Genomic DNA, 22901 nt, shown 5'->3' with positions numbered 1-22901 from the left:
GCGGTCATGAAACCGTCGCGAGGTTGCACCTGCGCTTTGCAGTTTTTGAGCGAAAGGAGAGACGCGTCGGAGCTTCCGCAACAAGAATCATTTCGCCCCGATGCTGGCATTATCGCAGAACATTTACCAGAAGGATACGAGGCTGAGTGTGTTCGGACATTTCCGGGAGATTTGTCCTGCTCTCAATCTTATGGAATACAAATAGCAGAACAGATGAGCCCAGACAAAGCTGGTGATGTCGCGCCAAATGAACAACAAATTTGTTTCTTCAGTTCTAATACAAGGACAGGACACACACAGACACACAGACACACACACACACACACACACACACACACACACACAAATACACACACACACACACACACACACAAATACACACACACACACACACACACACACACACACACATATATATATATATATATATAGATAGATAGATAGATAGATAGATATGGAGAAAGATAAGCATTCAGTCAGACAGATGGACGGACAGAAAGATTAGATAGAAAGACATAGAGACAGAAAGACTGCTAGAAAGATAAACCGATGGAAAGATAGATAGACGGACAGATATATAAGGTAGACAAATGGATAATTAGGTTTCTACATCTAAAGTAGCTGGCATTATTCTGTTAATGGGTTACTAAGCGTCAGTTGTGTCGCTATGGAGACCAGTGGGACCATTTTGCTGCCGGGAATTTCAGGAGGCAAGGCTTCCGCTGAACGTGCCGCGGTTATGAAACCGTTGCCACTGACGAGATGAGTGGAGGTGGGAGGGGAGGGTGGGGAAGGGGGTTGGTGGTTATGTTTGGCGATAGGTTTTTGCCGTATATGTCAGTCTGCCGGCACTGCTGTGGTGCTATCGCTAGCGCAGAAATACACAGCCGTGTCCCCGGGGAGCAGCCCATTCAGTTTAAGATGGTAGGAATCGTCTGACCCCCTGACTGCAGACAGTCTGTTCTTGAATCCTTCGGAAACCTCCGGAGCGTTATTCCTATAGGCGTAGATCAGGGGCTCCAGCCCCTGGTTGGGAGCCTGTCGATACCAATAGGTCCTGGGGTGAGTATTTGGCACAAAGCAGGATATCATCACCGAGCCCCGTTCTTGTACGGTTAGGAATCGGTATTTTTGGAGAACTAATTCACTGTGTGCCCCTAGAAATGTTAAAATGAACAATCAAAATAAATTCCAATTAACGCACCTGAATGATAGATAGAGAGAGAGAGAGAGAGAGAGAGAGAGAGAGAGAGAGAGAGAGAGAGAGAGAGAGAGAGAGAGAGAGAGAGAGAGAGAGGTATTGAAACATGCAAAACAATCAGACAGATACATGCATCGATCGCCAAAGCGACGTAGATAGATAGATAGATGAATGGATTGGCGAGCACTTCGATAAGGAGATACACAAACAGACACGAAGATAGTTAAATATATTAGGAACATAACCCACTACGCAGGCGCACTAAGAGATAACTGGAAGGTGGAAGTAAATGGAGACGGACAGGTGAACATACCGGCAGAAAGGAGGATGACAGATTAAGGGCTGAAGGTGGAAAAAGTGAAAAAAAGAGAACGTTGCAGAGCTGAGCGAAGTTATGCAATTACAAGCGATGAGGGCGTGCGGAAAAGAGCTACGGACAGATAAAGGGGATGAGAGAAAAAAGTTGTGAGAATATATAAAAACGTGAGGACGGAAAGCCCAGAGCGATAGTGAGTGACCGTGAGAAAGATAAAGTGCAGAAAAAGCTGAAACAAAACAGCCCCGCTTCATGAAACACTCACCAAGAAATAAAGCCATCATCCCCAGTAAGAGAAACATGACTATCTGGATGTTTCCCTCTTGCTATTGAGAGTGGCGAGGAGGGGAACGGGCCTTCAAAATAGTTTACATTGCCCAGCCGACTGTACACCAGGAGTCAGTATCCACGCCCCCTCTCGATGATTGACGGTTCATCCTGCGCTGCTTCGGCAAGTAGTTCCGCCCAAGATCTCTCATTGATTGATGGAATAAAACTCCACCTACAGACAGTTGGTGGCGAAAGCGGGTGCATTCGGCACAGCGATAGCAACCCCATCTCGTAAAAGCCTTGTGGTGAAATAATAAATTAGAACATTGGTTGTTGAAGGATATACAAGGTTGGAAAATTGTGAGTCTGATAGGTGAGGACAGAAGAAGGAGAAGGGGGAGGAGCACCAGAGGGAGGTGACCGGAGGGATGGAGAGAGGGAAATGAGAAATGAGAATTGTGAAAGGGGGGCATTAGTGGATTGAGTGAGGCAGTCAGAAAATCTACTGACCGAGATAAGATAAATGATGGATGGGCAGATATACGGAGAAGGTAACAAGTCAGACTTCATGATTCCTTTACTTCAACTGATATTAGTACGTTTCGATGGGCAAAAATTGACTGCCCATCGAAGCCCCTTGACATCCGCTTCCTCTGCGTCCGTCGAACTCGTCTCCAAGTAATTTTTTCTATCGGTCTCCCCGCACACGCACGTCCATCCACAGTTCATTTGCATGAAACGCTCCCAGCACAAAGCTGAATCCTTCATCAAGGTCCTCCGCAGTCAATGTTATCAAATTCCTATTACAGTCGGTCCGACAACACTAGGTACCGATTGACTAACTTTCAGGGATTGGACAATTCATGCCTATTCATTCATTGATTTAGATTATTATTATTATTATTATTATTATTATTATTATTATTATTATTATTATTATTATTATTATTATTATTATTATTATTATTCCGTACGGCCCTAATATATTCGAGCAGAATTCGCCTATTTGGTCCATCGAGTCAATTCCGCCATTTCATCATGGTTGATCTAATTTCCTTTCTCAGCCCCAGTCTGCCGCTTTCTTCCTTTATCTCCTCATGAGCAAATCAAGAATCTATCAACAGTTGCCTTAAATAATTCAAAAAATTCGCCACTCTCTGTCTGAAGTTAATTCCTCCTCACCTCCATTCTAGAAGGACGGCCTTCTACTTCGACACTGTGTCCCCGGGTCTAAGATTTCAGTGGACTGCGGGAAGATACAAACTTGTTACAAACAGCGGCTTTACCTGATGCACCTGATTCCTCCCCCAACCCCCTTCTACTCTCTTGATTCACAATGTCACCCTTCCCTCATCTTTTTTTCCCCTTATGCTTTCATCCCCCTCTCCTGTCTCCAACTTACCGCCGTCCTCCTCATCCCATTCATAAACTTGCCTTCCACATCCAATTCCAGTCCCGATCCATCAGCGTTTCCTCTCTGAGCTCAAACATGGCCCTTGTATGTATGGAATCTGGCAAACAACCTACCTTCGACCTTTAACGAGCCCGTACGTCGTCGGCCGCGCTATCTATCTATCTATCTATCTATCTATCTATCTATCTATCTATCTATCTATCTATCTATCTATCTATCTATCTATCTATCTATCTATCTATCTATCTATCTGTCTATCTATTTATTTGTTTGTTTATTTATTCCCAGGCCTTTCTCATTCCGCTCTAATTCTCCTTATTCGACTGAAATACTGCTGCGTCGGACTTTATTTTTCCGTATCATATTTCAAATTGAACTCAACTATATTTTGGTTACTGCATTCTAAAGGTTCGTGTACCTTAAACTCCATAATCATTTCCGATTCATTTCATTGCACACAATCCAGTGTAGATCATCTGCCAGTCGGCTTTAGGACAAACTGCAAAAAAAACAAGCCAAACCCAATCGAGCTGCATGTGGAAATATCCCATGACTATCATACATTACCCTTCAGGCACACATTTTTCCAGTTGAAATCTGTCTTCTGTAATGCAGCTGCCGTCGGGAGGACAGTATACCCCATACACCTGTTACCCCGGTAGATTCAGTTATTTTCAGGCCAAATAACGGAATGGGATTTGACAGCAGAACGATGGTTGTTGGCAGACAGGGTGATTGGACTTTCTCAGATAGAATTTTTTTTCATCATTTGGATAATCAGAGGCTTTATCCCAGCCATAGGGCACAGCTTTAAGCTGCTGGAAGGAGGTGTAGTGAGAAGTCATGTTACGTTTTTTTTTCACGCGATGATTGGTGAGTGCGTGGAAAGGGCTGACGTTGTCGGTGGTGATCGCGGATACGATAAGGTATTTTAAGAGACTCCTGGATAGGCACGCGGAGTTTAAAAAAGTAGACGTCAATCGGTAACACGAGGTAATTTATAATGCACGTAAATATTCGGCACAGCATTGACGTCCGAATTTTCTGTATTGTGTTGCAGATTTTCTATGTTTATATAATGGCTAACTGATCTTTTCTGCTTGTAAAATGAGCACATCCTTCCATTTTCCTCATAGGAACAAATCTGTCTCGGCTTCTTTGAAAGGCCACTTATCCTTGTACCTCGACAACACACCAGGAAGTGAATTCCATGTGCCCACTACTCCCTTTGTAAAAGGCTTGCCCTTTAGAGTGAATTTCAAACTACCGCACGAAAATTGCCCGGCACTTTGTGTACGTTTTTAAACAAATGCGTTTTTTGTGTCATCTGCAATTATATTAATCAGCCTATTACATTAAATATGGAATGTTCTTTATGCGTTGTGATTAAATTGTTATTTCTGGGTTCCAACATAAAATCTCTGCATTATAATCTGTCACCTGCTGGCGGCATACAAATCTACGCTTTTATGTTTGCAGATGAGTGAATCAAACAACACAGTTACTGAATTACATGTCCACGAACAGGTGCTTCGACCAAGCAGAACATTTTTATAATACCTCAGCATAAACCATCTTTTGTTCTCTCCATTTCCTCTATATTTTAAAAAAATATTTCCTATTCTATTATTTCTCTAACGTTCGACACTGAACTGTCGTATTAGTATGACACAGTTTTCATTTCTCTGGCCGCATTTCCAACTGGACTTTTACAAAGCTCCCTCAGCATGGACAACTCCATCACGTTTGTGTCGTCTGCAAGAGTACTTATGAGTCAAGCCCATTATCATCCAAGTCAAACGCCGGAACATTCCCAACAATTGTCCCATGCAGAATGGTTGCCCTCCACCACTGCCCTCTGTACTCTATTTGAAGCCGTGCTATAAATGCAACTCAGTCTCATGTCTCACCCTACCGGAACCAGTCCTTCACAAAAGTCTTACTTCCAATCTAATCCCAACGTCCGGCCCCAGGTGTTTGGTCTGTGGAAGGAATCAGGACGACGCCGAGAACACCCAGGCGGTCACGCTTCACAGACAGCGGGGGGAAATTAGTAGAACGAGTGATAATCAACCGGAGAAGGAGAAAGGCCAAGCTACGAGGGAATCAATAAATAAATAGACATCATGTGCCCTTTCTTCAGCAATCAACTTCCCCACATACCGGAAGTACTCAATCCAATTCGAAAGGAACGACCACCACTACAGAAATGTCCATGAATCTCTTTAGTTCCACACATTTTGCGATGGGGATTGTTGCTAGCGATGCACGATTGGACGTTCCGCTTTACGAGTGCTAGTTATTAAATTATTCTCGAGGAGGTAGACAGACCTGCAAAGGACTCCGTTACAAGCGGAGACTTGCAGTCTGTTCACGATAACCAGTCTTCCTCAACGTTTCAAAGGCAAAGGCTCTTGCAGCCAATCGTCCTCGCCAGAGGAAAGAGATGGAGCTACATCGAGCGTACCTGAGCAGGCATTACCGATAGGAATGCCGTGTGCCGTGTGCCGCACGGAATACCGACAGGGCACACCGGTTGTAATGCGATGGTGATGTCAAAGCTTCGCATGCAAATAATGGTAGAATCACACAATTGGTGGTACTGAGGGAGACATTACAAGGAACCCGTGATGAAAGTAAACAGGAAGGAGCAAAGTAGAAGCAGACTGGGGATCCTGTGGCTGCACAGAGGGGTGGAGAGCGGGAGCTATTCACGGACGTCCACAGCGCCAATGGAACTGCACAGGTCACTGACGAACAGGGATATTTACGGCGGTATGGGAGAAGCGTCAATGAGGATTAATACTCTCCTGACAACGCCATATGAACTTTGACATTAGTCGGAAGGGTGATTTCACCGTCTCCTTCAGCTGAGCCCTGAACCTGGCCTGGACCACGGCATACAGCGCCGTGTTGGTGCAGCAGCTCAGCGGTTGCATTATGTAGCCCAGCTCCCGCAGATAATACGGGGGTATCAGTAAAACGGAAAGACTGAGGATCTCCCATACGGAATACACCGTCAGCAGCGCCCACAGCAGGATGAAATTCCCCGACATCGCCAGCAGTAACAGGAGGGATTGCCTGCGGTTCTTCATCTCGGGGTCGACGGGCTTTTCACCATCGCGAGAACCACGGAGTCTCTTCCGGGCTCGGCTGGCCACGAAGACGTGTCTGATGGTTAAAATGTTTAACAGCAGAATCAGGATAAAGGGTAATATTGGTGTGAAGACGAAATGAATCACCAGAAATGTTGCCAGCTGAGGTGGGGATAATATACGGTAACTGCCATAACACAACAGGGACGTACCTAATACCGAATATGACCCTTTGAGCAAAAAGTACCAGAAAATGTTCTTTACGCAGCTCAGCACAGTCACTGACCCCAGAACCAGAGCCGCCGCTCTCCCGGTGCAGTATTTTCGTTTCAGCTTCTGAAAACCAATGGCGACAAATCGATCAAAGGTGAAAGTGACCGTGAACCAGACAGAACAGTCCGTGGCGGCGTAGAGCACGACGGCGTGGATATTACACACAGGAACACGATGCGACCAAAGGAAAATCTCTTCTGGAATGTAAGCCACCGGAATCTTGCTCAAAACCAGATCAAAGAGAACGACGAGCTGATCCGCTGCTACCATGGCAACCAGGTACCTTGTGACGCCTTTGGAGAGACCGCACTTTCCCCGCGACAGGATAACTAATGTCACCACGTTCACTGTGCGGAGAGAAATGAAGAGCATTAACACTCATTTTGATGGAAACAGTGTATTATTTTTGTGGACAGCACTTCCGAGAGCAGAGGTGAATATGGAATTAATACTTCTGCTGAGGAGATTATCGGGAGCCATTACTAAATCGGTAGTGTATATACCGTACTTGCTGAAGTTCAGTAGAATAAGGGGAACCTCACTGAAACATGTCGAATATTGAAAGGCCGAGGTATCGTGGACTTAGAGAGGTAGATTCTGTAGTTGGGGAGTCTGCATTTGAAGACGATATTTCACAATAGAACGACATCCTTTTGGATCAGAAATGGGGAGCAGTTTCCTTACACAAAGACTGGTGAATGTGTGGAATTTTTCTCCACAGACGTCTACGGAGGACGGTTCACTGGAACCTTTTTCAGCGGAGAGTGATAGGCTCTTGATTCGTCGGGGTGTCAGTGGATACGGGGAGTGGTCGCCAGAATGTGGTTCAGAGGGATGATAAATCAGCAATGATGGAGAAGACTCGGTTCTCGAATGGCTAAATTCGGCTGCCGTGTCCTGTGGGCTAATCAGGGATATTAATGAATGGCTGGAATGTATTCTGATCTATGCCGTCAGAAAAAGGAATTGAGACCGAGAGGGTTTAAGAGAATAATAAAGTGATTAATTTGCCATGTATCACGGTAATAGAATTTCAGGTCCCCTCAGCTGTAAACACGAGAGAAAATGAAAACATAAGAACATTAGCAATAGTATCAGGAATAGTCCATCTGTTCGAGCAGGCATGATCTGGCAATGAAAGTGATCATGGCTGATCTAGAAACAGAAATATAGAAGACCTACAGCACAATGCTGGCTCTTCGGCCCACAAATTTGTGCCGAACATGTCCCCGACAGAGGAGTGACGAGGCTGACCCACAGCCCTCTATTATTCTAACCTCAAAATAACTATCCAAAAGTCTCTTAAAAGACCCACTCGTGTCCGCCTCCACCACTGTTGACAGGCAGCCCATTCAACATACTCACAACTCTCTGCATTACAAAAATTCCCATGACATCTCCTCTGTACGTACTTCCAAGTACTTTAAACCTTTGTACTCTTATGGCAACTATCTTCAGAACATGGGAAAAACCCTCTGATTATCCAAACAATTAATACTTCTCATCATCTGATCGAACTCTATCAGGTCATCCTTCATCCTTCGTCGCTCCAAGGAGAAAAGGCCGACTTCATTCAACCCGTTCTCATAAGGCATGTTCCCCAGTCCAGGCAACATCCTTGTAAACCTCCTCTGCTCTGCACCGTTTCTATGGCTTCCACATCCTTCCTGTACCAAGGCGACTTGAGCAAAGTACTCCAAGTAGGGTCAAACCAGGGTCCCATATCGTTGCAATATTACCTCTCAGCTCCTAAAACGAATTCAACTATTAATGACGGTGAATACACCATGTGCCTTCTTAACTACAAAGTCAACCTGCGCAGCTGCTTCGAGCGCCCTATGGACTCGGACCCCAAGATCCCTCTGATCCTCCATACTACGAACAGTCTTACCATTAATACTATAATCTGCAATAATATTTGATCTACAAAAATAAGCCACTTTGGACTGATCTGGGTTGAATTCCATCTGCCACTTCTCTGTCCCGTTTTGCATCTTATCAATGTCTCGCTGTAACCTCTGACAGCCCTCTACACTATCCACAACACCTCCAACCTTTGTGTCACCAACAAATATACTACTCCATCCCTCCACTTCCTCATCCAGGACATTTACAAAATCATGAAGTGTACAGTTGCCACAATAGATCACTGAGGCACACAACTTGTCACCGACATCCATGCAGAATATGACCTCTCTAGAACCAATCTTTGCCTTCGGTGGGAAGCCATGTGCTGGAGCAACTAAGCAATGTGCCCTTGGATACCATGCCTCCTTACTTGCTCAATAATCCTTGCATGGGGTACCTTATCAAATGTTTTATTGAAATCCATACGCTCTACATCTCCTGCGCTTCCTTCATCATTTGTATTTCGTCACATCCGCAAAAAATAAAATCAGGCTCGTAAGGCACGCCCTGCCCTTGCCAAAGCCATGCTGACTACTCCTAATCATATTAATCTTCTCTAAATTTAGCATAAATATTGCCTCTCAAGATCTTCTGCAACAACTTAACAATCACTGATCACGCCTACCTACCATTTCCCCATAGCCCTTGATTCTTCTAATATGCAAAAGCCAGTGCCAGCCAGTCTTAAATATACTTATTCAGGTAGCCTCCACTGTTTCTTTTGAGCAGATAATTCCACAGATTCACTACCCTCTGAGGAAGAGGTTCCTCCTCATCACGGTCCTAAATCCACATGCTGTTTCCCGTTGATTTGTCTCACCTACCAGTGGAAACAACTTTGCTGCCACAGTCGTATCTATCCTTTCCGTAATTTTATATGTTCGCAGAAGATTTCCTCTTATCTTTCAACTCCTTTGCCCCTGATATTCGAACCACCTCATCTCTGGAATCAGCTGGTGAACCGCCGACACAGACAGTTTATCAATCCTCAAGTCGGGAGAACAGAACTGCCCAGTACTCCGGATGCCGCCTCACCAGTACCGTGTGCAGTTGCAGCATAACCTCCTCGCTCTTAAATTCAATTTCTCTGGCAACAAAGACGAACTTCCCATTTGCTAGGCTGTTGCACCTGCAAACCAACCTTTTATAATTCAAACAGAAGCACTCCAAAGTGCCTCCGCACAACAGCATACTGCAATCGTTTACTATTTAAATAATATTCTCTTCTTACATTTGCCCTTCCCAAGTGGATGACCTCGCATTTACCAACTTTTCACTCAGTCTTCCAGACGCTGGTACTTTCGCTGAACATATTAATATGCCTCTGCACTCTTTGTCTAATGGCTGTGATGATGAGCACGTGGCCTCATGTTTTTAACTGGTGAGGCGTCGGAGCTACTTATTTATTTGTTCAATTAATTCCGTTAATACTATATTCTGCTATCATAATTGACCTTCCAGAATGGGCGACCTCACACTTATCTGCGTTGAACTGCATCTGCCTCGTCTTAGGGCAGTTTTGCATCCTATCAATGTCCCGCTGTGCCCTATGGCCGACCTCCAGAATATCCACAACATCTCCAACCTTTGAGTAATCAGAAACTTACTAAACCATCGCTCCAATTCCTCGCCCAGGGCATTTGTAAAAATCACGAAGATTAGGGGTTCCAGAACAGATCCTTGAGGCACACCACTGCTCAACGACCTCAATGCAGAATATGACCGTCTGCAACAACAGTTTTCCTTCTGTGGGCAAGACGTGTCTATATCCCCATAGCAATGTCTCCTTTGAGCACATACCACCTTACTTTCACAATAACTATTGCATGGGGTACCTTATCAAATACAGTCAGCCGATGTTTGCTGCAGCGATACCGGTTGGAAAGACCTGTCTTGCAATAAGCGAGTCTTTAGGAGACAGGTATGGAAGAGAAGCTGACTTATATTTTTCTACGATATCATGAGGAAGAGACGAAACACTTACCAGGAAGAGCTACAATGGCGAGCATAGGGTAGTAAACCACTTGGAATTTTCCCAGCGCCATAGGGATTCCAAATTCAGACTTCAGGTTATTGACAAAATGTTGCATCGTCCAGAAAACATTCTTCACAATTCCCGTAGCATTGCGCGATGTATTATGAAGATTATGATCGATTGCTGAGAGAGTCCAGACTCCTGTTCACGATCCAGACGCTGTCTTCTCTCTGTCTGCAGCCGCTGATCTCTGATCGCGTAGACTGTCGACTCTCACCGAAACTGTCGTGTGAGGGATTTTGGACATACTAATAGTGCAGGCAACCAGTAGCCACACCTCCGTGGTGACGTCGTCAATCCCCACGGATACTCCCATAATTTGTTTATTTGGTATGACATGTGCAGTGAACCTTTTTTGTTTTCAGACCGTCAGAGAAGCAGTACAGACGCAGATTGGAAGTGTATCTAATAATCCCAGCAGTCGGCTGTCCACGGATATGTGCCGTTTCTGTAAATGGGCAGACAATTGAAAATTATTGGCACACAGTTAGACACTGATATACAACCAGTCTAGAATGGAAGGTACACGCAGAAAATAATAATAAAAAAATAAAACAAACAATAATGATGATATAAATAGATTTAAAATAATTATTGCATAGATAGTTCTTAACAATTATAGTTGCATAGGTAGTTTGAAAATGATATCGAGTTAGATAATTCTAAAATAATGATTTTCAGAAAAAAGAGTTTTGACCAGCGACAAATCGGGTCTTCTGGTGATTTAGGAGGAGAGGACTTCTATCGGCACGGGCATAAAAGGCTACAGCGGGTGAAAAACAGCTTTGGCCAGAGACCAGGTGGCTTTTCTCGTTTGTTTGCAGGGGCAACTGCATTATCCATCGTCTGAATGGACCGTCAAGCAGGTGATCTTCAGGCTTCTGCTCGCGGAGGCGTCAGCTCAATGAGTCTTTAGTCAAAGCAGGCAAATAGAAGAAAAACACTTGGCTATGAGAATTTTATTTCCTTCCCTTCTTTATATCTGATCAGATTGGATAACAGAGATGCCAGGCAGGATGGTTAAATGCTCCTGTTGCGGAATCTGGGATGGCATAGAGAACTCTAGTTACCCTGAGTACGATATCTGCGAGAGCTGCGTTCAGCTGCAGCTTCAGAAAATCCGCGTTAAAGAGCTGGAGGGGGAACTGGACGAGCTCCAGATCATTCGGGAGGCTGAAATGGCGATAGACAGGACATACAGTGAGAACAAACAACTCACTTCTGCCAGAGGCATTCCAGGCAGGCGTTAAGGTGTATGAACATATCAAGGGAGATTCAAGTGGGCTGTTCATTGATCTTAGCACAGCGAGATGGAACCCGTCTTTGAACATCCAGGTGAATAAAGAGGAATGTTCGTATTGGGAGCGGACCTTCATTTATTTAGACGGCTTATACGATGTAGACAGAGTTCGTGGAGGGGAGATTGTTTCGCATCACGGATGATGCTGACATTACCCTGCCCACCATCGCATAGAAGATTGTACTGGCGGCAACAGACTGGTAGAACATGATGAAATAATGAATAGACACATCAACGGACCTGAGCCTCGTCATGACTTAGAGATGACTCTGGCCCTTCTTGTACACAGCCTCTGTGCTGGGGCTTCACTCAAGTCTGTCATCCTGGTCACCCCCAGGTACTTGTCGGTCCTCACCACATCAACGTCACCAACATCAATAGTAACAGGGAGCAGTGCATCCTTCGTCATCTTGAAGTCCATCCTATCTCCTTTGTTTTACTGATGCCAAGCGGCAGATGGTTCAGCTTGCATCAGTTGACAAGGTCCTCCACCAGAGCCCTGTATTCGACCTCCCGTCATCCATTTACACACCCAAATATTACAGAGTCAGCAGATCATTTCTGCAGATGACATAACCTAGTGTTGTATCAGAAGTCCGAGATATACAGGGTAAAGAGGAAGCAAGCCAGTATAGTTCCCTGAGGGCACACAGTGCCACTTATAGCCCTATCTAAAGCACAGCTCTGAAGCCGCACAGACTGTAATCTGCCAGTCAGGGAGTCCATTATCCAGGAGACAATATATCCGGGTAAGATGTTTTTTTTATGATGAATCAGTAAAACGTTGCTGAGGATTTAAAGAGCCGTGTAGAACTTATTTAGCCTCCTGAAGGATTAGAAGTTTTGGTCAGCCATCTTGCTCTGACGTCAATGTGCCGGACCAACCCGGGTCTTCTCGCGATGATCACATGTACATACTTGATTTCGGTACCATTCACCTGAACAGGAGCTTGTGGATGAACTCCGACATTCCTGAAGTCAATATCTAGCTCTTGTGTTCTGCCGCCACTGAAGGAAATCTGATCTATTCATGGAAGATGCAAAGTTACAACGGGAAATCCTACAAAAGTACTGGATATGACCCAGTGCACTCCGGGTTAAGCCCTCACCACCATTCAGCGCATCTGCACTGAGCGCTGTCGCTCCAAAACAACATTCAGCATGAAGGAGCCCCAGCTCCCAGGACAAGATCTATTTTCGCTATTGCCGTCATGTAGAGGGGTCAGGGGTGCCCATGTCCCTCACTACCAGTTTTGAGAACAGTTGTTACGGACGCGATTATCATGCTCTTGAAGTCGGGGTACGAACCTTACTCAATTTCACCCGTTGGATCACTAAACTGTACCCACAGCCTATGGATGCATATTAAAACACTCTTCATCTCCTTCTCGATATTTATTGCGTATTGACTTGTTATTACTATTATTATTAATGTCCATAGTTTATCTTTTGCATATTGCTGTTTTGTGTGTTTTTCTACGTCTTATTCATTCAATCTATAGCGTGTCTTCTATTAAATATGTATGCCCACAAGAAAAAGAACCTCATTTATGTATATGGTGGCATAAACCCACTCCCACAATGCATTAACTTTGAACATTGAGACGTAATTTTGTAGTGTCTTGCTTTCGATACACCAAGCGGACAGTAGATGGCCCTGTGGAGCCATGAGTGAGCAAACAGATGAATAGTAAAAAGCCTTTAAAATAAAGCGGCTCCAGCACTCAGAAAATCATTCCACTATGTGCCTCTGCACCAGGCGTCTTCAGGACGACTAACTGAGTTGGAACTGTCCCAATAGAGGCACTAACGATTACGGCAAACAGGTGATGACTGGGGAGTTTGGCAGTGGTGATGGTTGAGAAGAAATAAATGTTGGCTTCTGCGGTTAGTCCATGTGCAACAAGTGCATAAGTATGGAATTACTGAAAAATATTACAAAAGCACAGGAAATGGCATCACATGATCATCCCATCTATATTAACAAAGTTGATGTTCTACCACCTCCAATCCTCTGCCCCTTCCTATGTCTGGAAAAGATCCGTCTCTGAAGTTGTCCGCCTCTCACTTTATGTATCTGCGTTCTGGTATTTGACATATTCAGCTTCACAGAGGTCTGAGTGTTCGGTGCCTGTGGAAAGTGTTCAGCCTCCTTGAAAGCTGTGTTGTTTTTCAACATTGAATCGCATTGGATTTAATTTGCCTTTTATGAAACTGATCCACAATATAAAGACACGTCGTGTCAAAGTGAAAACAGAAACAAAATGATCGAAATTGCATACAAATAAAAACGCAGAACCATTGATTGCATCGGTATTCACCCCCTGAAGTATAACACACCAAATCATCACTGATGCAGCTAATAGTTTTAGAAGTCACATAGTCCAAGCAAGGTGGTCACATTGATACTGCTGCTGAGTCAGTATCCTTGCAAAAGCTACACCACTGAGACAAAAGTACACGCCAACCAGTTCTGCGAAATTGTTATCGGCAAGCACGAGTCAGGAGATGGGTACAAGACATTTTCAACGTCACTGTTGGAGTAGATTTAGTTCAATCATCAAGAAATGGCAAGAATATGACAGCTGTAAGTCTACGCCGAACAGGCCGTCCTCAAATAGTGAGTGACCGTGCAAGGAAGGGACGACTGAGGGAGGCCACTAAGAGACCTACAACAACGCTGGAGAAGATACACGTTTCAGTGTTGGAGATGGCAAAGTCTGTGCATGCAATAACTGTAATCCTGGTGATTCAGCAGCCGCAAAGGGGGATGGCAAAGGGAAAGCCACTGTGGAAAGGAACACTCACATGAAACTTTAGCTACAGTTAGCCAGAAGGCATGTGGGAGAATCTGAAGTCAGCTGGAAGAAGTTTCTGCGGTCTGATGAAACAAAATTGAGCATTTTGGCTTATGGGAAACACAGCTAAATGCTATGTCTCACATAAGGCAAACACCGCTTCGCATCAGAAAGACACCGTCCTGACCGTGAAGCATGGTGATGGCGGCATCTGGCTGTGAAGCTTGTGACGGTTGAGGGCAAAATGAATGCAGCAACACACAGGGGAATTCTGGAGGACAGCTAGAAGCAGTTTGCAAGAGAGCCAGGTCTTCGGAGAAGATTTGTTTTCCAGCAGGACGAATGCCACAAGCATAAAGCCGATACGGCACAGGAATGGTGATAAGACAAGGCAGTTAAAAAGGTAGGGAGAGGAGAAAAAGGCGAGCTGGAACTTGATGCGAAGACAGGTGGGTCGGAGCGGTCAAGGGCTGGAGAAGAAGGAATCTGATAGGAATGGAGAGCTGACGAAACGATAAACGATGGAGAAGGGAGCACGAGGGAAGTAATAGTCACGTGAGTAGAGGTAAAAGGTCAGTGGGGAATAAAGAAAGAGTGGGGATTGCGGTTCAGTCCAGGGTTAGAGAAAGTTCAAAGTGGGATTAATTTCTCGAGGTACCAGTCCACCGGGGTACAGATGTCTCCACTTTCTCTCTTTTCCAGTCCTTCACCTTCCCCGCACCCACCCCCACCCCCCCACATCGCTTCACCTGTCACCTTTCAGATAGCTTCCTTTCCTGCTTCCCATTCATTCCTCGGCCGCCCACATTGTGGGCCCCAGCAGCCCGCAGTCTGTACCTGAAAGCCAGGTAACGCACAATTCCATCTCCGCTCAGATGGCGGAGTCGTGGGATATGGGGAGGAGGCAGGGACATGGTACTGATTGTGGATGATCAGATACGATCACATTCAATGGCTGTGCTGGCTTTATGGGCTGACTGGCCTACACCTGCACCTATTGTCTATTGTCCATTGTCTAAAGCCTGGCACTGGAAGTAACCATTCTGGTCATTGCTCCATCAAAATCTTTGTAATGGCCACAACATCGTAGCTCTCCAAATCTGTCTATGTTTAGGAAAGTCTGCATGGGGAATCTCGAATCCTTTAGCTCCACTGGCTTCTGATTTATTTTCCTGATCAATCCCACAGTCTACAACTTTATTAGATCTACCAAAATGCATGATCATACAGTTCGCGAATTCAGTTCTATTGTATTGCTTTTATTTCTTCATCGTTCACATACATGTGCACGAAAAACCTTTACGACTACAGCTAAATGTGAAATGTGTAATCATAGTCATTTATATTAATAACTACATGTCTCTTGACCTATCTCCGTATCGTCTGCACACTTTGCAACAAAGTCATCAATTCCACCCAAATCATAGACATTTAACGTAAAAATAATCATTGACAACACAGACAACTGTGGACACTATTAGTCACCTGCAGCCAACCAGGAAAAGCTCCTTTTATTTCTACTCTTTGTCCTCATGACAATCAGCCATTGTTTTATCTACCGTATGAATCGCAGAGCCTGATGGGATACTTGCCTATTCGCTCGTTTGTCGACATTGACTTTATTTCCCTTCACCTCCCAAAATTGGTTTCGCTTGCCAACAATTGCTAAGAATCTCCAAAGATTGCAGTCATATTCACGGAACACAGTTTCACCCCGTCGGATCAACCAATCAGTGCCGGTGTCATATCAATCTGATTCCCAGCCCTCCATGTATATCCCCATTTGGTTCTCAATTATACTCTCGTCTCTTTCTGAACCATTCTCTCTGGTATATTTTCACTTACAGTCAACTCCATCCACGTACGTTAAAAAAAAAAAATCCTTCTGCTCCCTACTAAAACCCTCTCTCATCTCACTCTATTCTATTTTACCTGCTTTTGCTTCTTGCTATTCAGGCCGTTCCTATAACACGGTCTTAGTGAAAACGACTCCTTTTAATCCATCCTACTCCCTTACCTGAACTTATGTTCACAAGATTTTGTCTCCCCTATCCAGGATCTCAAAAGACTCTTATCATCCACCTCGTCTTCGTCTGTACGTCTGTTCAAATTCAAAAGAAACTTCTGCAAGTTCGTCCCTCATTCTATCAAGTTCCAAGTATCCTACCAGTCTCCATGCCTCAAGCCCTCTAGTGCTGGGTACAAGCCCATCACCCTTTTCTGCCCTTGTTCCTGCCCAGCCGCAGCTTTGCATGGTGACCAAATACTGTACTCAGTATTCGGAGTGCGCCCTCATCGACAACTCAAAGAACTGCAACATGATCCCAAAGCGTCTCTGCTGAAATCCCTGTCTGAGCAAGTCTGGCGTACTGGCGCTACTTTTCGATTGCTAACCTGTAATCGTTTTCTGTATGTGATCCTCTGCTTGGGGTTCGAATCTACAGGGCACTCAAAGCTGCTGCGCAGGTTGACTCTGTGGTTAAGAAGGCATAAGTTTGTCGTACTGCCTCACAGTTTGTCATCCATCCCCTCATCCCGCTGAACCCACACTGCCTCTTGGTGTTTCCAATCCTTTTGAAGGATCTCGCTCCGACGTGTCATCTGTTCATTCCCTGATTTAAAAACCAGGACATGGAATATTACAGCACAGGAATAGACCCTTCGTCCCACAGTGCTGTGCTGACCCATTTGAATTAGTAACATAACAGCTATCAAATCTTTTCTGCTTGTATAATGAGAGTATCCTTCAATTTTCCTCCTAGGCACAGGTCTGTCTCAGCTTCCGCAGGCAGCTGTGCGGGGCAAGCCGTTGGGTATATTCAGGGCAGTTGTTGATGTATCTTGATAGGTCAGGGCAAAAAGAGATATGGGGCAAGGCAGGAGATTTGGGCTGAGAAGAAAATTAGTTCAGCCATGATAACATGGCAAAGCAGACTCGCTGGGCCAAAGTGGCCTAATATCTCCAAGAACTTATGGTGTGATGGTCGGATTGTCAGGATTCGTCGCGGGGACAGAGACTTTGGTGGTGCCCACATCCAAATCCTCGCCCGGTTTGATCGGGGGCTGGGTGGTTATGAATGTGAAATACGCGTTAGCATTCATGAAGAAGATTTGGAGGCAGCTGAAATAATGCGGCGGACCGCAGGAGCAAAATTCGACAGTTGGCCAGAAAATCTACAAAAAAAAAGAATAGATGCTGTCTGACCAGTGAGTTTCTCCAGCAATTTGTGTGTGATTGTCACGGACCCCGTGACCGGTTTACAGAACCAGCAGAAATGGAAAACATTCGTGAGTTTGGTATCCTATAAACTAATAACGTTTATTCGTATCTAAGCAATGCAGTAAGATCAATGTAAATATATCAAACGGGTTAGCATGATATATATACATAAGTGCTGAAACAGGAAATAACTAGGCTCTTTCAATCCAGGGGTAAATGGGTACAATCTTACGATATGATGAGGAGAGTTTAGTTCAATTCGAGGTAATTTGTTGAGTAACGTTAGAGAGAGAGAGAGAGAGAGTTAGAGAGAGAGAGAGAGAGACAGAGAGAGAGAGAGAGAGGAGAGAGTGGAGAGAGAGAGAGAGAGAGAGAGAGAGAGAGAGAGAGAGAGAGAGAGAGAGAGAGAGAGAGAGAGAGAGAGAGAGAGAGAGAGGTGAGAGGTGATGCCGTCGATCTTCCCGTTGTCTTCCGAAGTCCTGTTGTTGTAGTCATCAACTATGACCATGGTATGTACGAATTAACACCCAGGCAACAATGGACACACAAATAATTCCCCACTGGTCGCACCTTTTCACACTGTGAGCTACTGATCGATTTCCCCGAATCGAACCTCCGACACCCCCGCCTTCCTATGAGTGCAACAGAGCTCATCCAATGCCTGTGTTGTGTGTCTCGTGTTGTGTGCGTCTGTGTAACAGCGGAGCTGGCTTTTATCTCTCCATGTTGGACACCAGCTGTCCATCAAAATGCTCCGTCCTCCACTTTCTGCAGGAACTCTACAAGCGGGCAAGTGACCTCGCGGAAAACGTAATCAAGCTGGCAGAGAAACCCTAACATCAGCCTTCCGAGTAGTTTCTGCCCCTCTCTCTAAATAGCAGCAGAGTTCATAGGGTCTATTCTGCACCCCGTTTCAAACTAGGTTTTCCCCTGGCATGTTGATTTAGCTTTCCAAAAGGAGTGGAGCTCTCGTGTTTATGATTTGCTGGTAGTCTCCTCGGGGCATCCCTATCTTGAGGAAATTTAAATCCACATTTCAACAGGGGTTCAGTGAGACCCTCTCTCACTGCTCTCCCTCTGGCCTCTCCCACCCTTTTACTTTCACGACCAACTGGCTTCATCTATCACCTTCTAATTATCTTTCTTCTACTCCACTACCTCATCCACTTTTAATTCTGGGGTCTTCCCCCATCTTTTCCAGTCTTGTGGAAATGTCTTGCTGCACAAAATTGACTGTATATTTATTTTTTGTTAAGTTACTCTCGCATTTTTCGAGAAGATAGTTCACTTTCCATTTTTATTCTCCAACCGAAAATTGTATCTACTCCGCTATTCCTTCATGGCTGATTTACGATCCCTCCCAGCACCATTCCCCTACCGTCCCCCGTAACCATGGACCGCCTCAATCATGAAAAACCTTTCAAAATCCACTTCACAGATGCACAACAACACGACGTCTCGTCTCTTCTGTTCAGCTCACTGACCATTATTCTCCAGCTGGAGAACCCATGCCTTCTCTTTTGTCCATTGCCAACAGTCCTCAGCTTCATTCCTCTTCGTTTCCTTCCCACTTACTCTTATCTCCTCACAGAATCTTACTGCACTCCCAACCGCTCATTCCCCGGCATTTCCCGTCACGCTGTTTGCCCTACCACCTGTCAGTTTGTAACTCATCCCCTCATTTCCTCATCCCGCTGAACCCACCCGGCCCCTTGCCGTTTCCAACCCCGATGAAGGATCTCGGTCCGAATTGTCATTTGTTCATTCCCTGATTCAGAATGCAAAACATGGAACCGTACTAAACAAGGACAGAGTTTCGGCAAACAATGTCCTGCTGATCCAGCTAAATAAGTAACCAAGTGTGTAACTGATCTTGTCAGCTTACATAATGAGCAAATATTCCCATTAATGTTCCTCATCTGCACATGCCCATCCGAGCTTCTCTTAAAAATCACTAATCATTGTCCTCTTCCACCACACCAGGAAGAGCATTCCATGTACCCACGACTCTCTGTGTGAATCTCATGCCCTTTACACATCATTTGAAATGACCACCCGCCCTATTTTAATTTATCCCGCACTTTTAGCATGTCTCCAAATATATATATGTATATATTTTTTGACTGCAAGATCATTTATCAGTCCATCTGCATTTATGCACACAAACACCGGAACAACTCCCTGTTAAACACTGCCTACTGTCTGTTCTTTGTGCGATGTGTTTAAAATGCGATCCCTGGGTCACCACATTGAAATGTCTGAATTGCTGTTTCACACCTTCTAGCGGCATACTAATCCCCGTTTTTGTTTATTATTGTTGCATATGAATGTATCAAACGGTAGAGTTACTGATATACCTGTCCACGAATGGGTGTTCCTGTCCTAGTCCACGAATCTTAACATTTTTCTAATACCTCAACATGAGCAATCTTGGTGTTCTCTCCTTTTCCTCCAGATCCCTATAAAAATCTTTTTCCCGTATTCCCTATTGTTCGAAGCAAGGTAGAGACCGAACTGTCGTATCAGTTTGATAAAGTTTTTATTTCTCGGCTAATTTTCCAACCCATCTGCACGTACACCAAGCTTTGTCGACATCCACAACTCCATCACGTTCTGTGTCCTCTGCAAGCGTATTTATGTGTCATCTACATTTTCATCACAGTCAAACGCCAGAGCATAACCAATGCATGTCAAATCCAGAATGTTTGCCCTCTACCACTACACTCTGTCCACCACCTCTGGATCAAAATTTGACTGGATGCTGTGCCCTGAGGCCTAGTGTTCTGCATAATTCTAACCGGAAATGGTCCTTCTTGAGCATAACGGGGAATACTCAAACGGGGAAGGAAAAGGGCCAAATTACGAGGCACCTAGTAAGGATGCGCATCGGCGTTTCTGAGAGTTCCAATCAGTGTCTCAGGTGGAATAGTCCAGTGCAAGATGCTGCTCCGGAAGGGTCAGCGGGAAAAATCTCTGACGCATCCATACCAATTCAAGGTGTTTATCCTGGAGCCATATTTCTGACAGCATCTCACATTTCGAGCCGAATCTCATGTCAAGTCAAGTCTCTTTTATTGTCATCTCAACCATAACTGCTGTTACAGTTCACAGCAAAAGCGAAACAACGATGCTACAGAACCATGGTACTACAGGAAACAACACAAAACTACATTAGTCTTCAGGCCTACACAGAGACAACATAAAGAGCACCAAACAGTGCAAGAGACCACTGTACAGACAAATCACAATATAATAGTGAACTATGTAAATGTAAATGCAAATCTAAACGATGCAAACAATGTTTCCACAAGAATTGAGTAGGAAATGACCAAAAGTTGCAAAGGGAGTGGAGTGATGTTCAGTTGATTGTGTGTGTGTGTGTGTGTGTGGTGTGTGTGTGTGTGTGTGTGTGTGTGTGTGAATAATCTCAATAAATACATAATCATCAGATGCCCTTTACGCAGTAATCACCTTCGCCACATACCCAATGTACTCAATCCTGTCCGATAGATTGGATCTCCACTGCACAAAGCGTCCACGTATTTCCTTTATTTCCCAGAAGGCATTGCGATGGCAGTTGCCCCTTGAGGTGGACGAAAGACTATTGGGCGAATGGTTTTACGAGTCCGCGTTTCTGGATTATTCTCGTGCTGACAGGCGGATTCCAATGAACTCCGGATCAATTGGAGATGTGCAGTATGTCCACAGTAACCAGACTTCCCGAACAGTGCAATGGCTGGGGGTCTTGGAACGAAAACCTCTCGCCAGAGGAAAGGGATGGAGCTACCTCTGGCGCACCTGAACAGGCATTCGGGCCGGACGGAATACCGGCAGGGCACAAGCGTCGGATTGCGATGGTGATGTCAGAGCATTGTATGCAATAAACGGTAGAAAATAGAACATAGAATAGTTCAGCACATTACAGGCCCTTCGGCCCACAATATTGTGCATACCCTCAAACCTTGCCTCCTATATAACCCACCCCACCTTAAATTGCTCCACTTGGTAGAAACACCCACTTGGTGGAACTGAAGTAGACATGAGAGGGAACTCGTGAAGAACCTAAAATGGAAGGAGCACAGCGGAGGCAGATTGGGAACACGTCACGGATCGTTGTCTTGCATGGAGTTGGGGAGGACGAGAGCTAATCGGGGCCGTACACAACCTGTCTGGAACTGCACATGCCAGTGTCGAAATGAGATATTTTGCTGCCAAATGGGAGAGGCGTCAGCGAAGATTACTGCGGTCCTGAGAACACCGAATGAACTTTGCCATGAGACTTACGGGCAATTTCACCGTTTCCTTAAACTGCACCCTGAACCTGGCCTGGACAACGGCGTAGAGGGCCGTGTTGGTGCAGCAGCTCAGCAGCTGCAGCATGTAGCCCAGTTCCTGCAGAGAATTCGAGCGTAGCTCTTTAACGTAAAAAGACAGGCTATCCCATACGGAAAGCACTGTTAGCAGTGCCCACAGCAGGATGAAATTCCCCGACATCACCAGCAGTAACAGGAGGGATTGCCTGCGGTTTTTCATTTCCGGGTCGGCGGGCTTCTCTCCATTGCGTGAACGACGGAGTCTCCTTCGGGCTCGGCTGGCCACGAAGACGTGCCTGATGGTTAAACTGTTGAGCAGCAGAATCAGGATAAAGGGGAACTGGGGTGAGGAGGAAATGGATCAGTTTAAATGTTGTCTGCAGAGTTTTGGAAAAACGATAAGAACGCATACAGAGCACGGGCGAAATTCCCATTGAATAATGCCCAGCCAGCAAAAAGTACCAGAAAATGTTCTTTCCGCAGCTCAGTACAGTCACTGTCCCCAGAACCAGAGCCGCCGCACTCCCGGTGCAGTATTTTCGTTGCAGCTTCTGAAAACAAATGGCGACAAATCGATCAAAGGTGAAAGTGACGGTGAACCAGACAGAACAGTCCGTGGCGGTATAGAACACGAAAGCGTGAATATTACAAACAGGGACACGACGAGACCAGATGAAGACATCTACAGGAATGTAAGTCATCGGAATCTTGCTCAATACCAGGTCGAAGAGAACCACGAGCTGATCCGCTGCTACCAT

The 22901-nt window shown here is 45.2% G+C and overlaps 1 gene segment (V, D, J or C); it reads right to left on the bottom strand.

Annotated features, from left to right (window-relative positions):
• Positions 1-837: 837 nt before the first annotated feature.
• Positions 838-10567, bottom strand: LOC140720292 (T cell receptor beta variable 18-like). The segment is given in 2 exon segments: positions 838-1157; positions 10462-10567. Coding segments are annotated over 2 exon segments (426 nt in total).
• Between the last annotated feature and the right edge of the window lie 12334 nt (positions 10568-22901).

The sequence above is a fragment of the Hemitrygon akajei genome, unplaced genomic scaffold (assembly GCF_048418815.1).
Source record: "Hemitrygon akajei unplaced genomic scaffold, sHemAka1.3 Scf000040, whole genome shotgun sequence".
In the NCBI taxonomy this organism is placed as follows: Eukaryota; Metazoa; Chordata; class Chondrichthyes; order Myliobatiformes; family Dasyatidae; genus Hemitrygon; species Hemitrygon akajei.
Note: the sequence above shows the minus strand (reverse complement) of the source record. Positions and strands in the feature narration are given on the sequence as shown.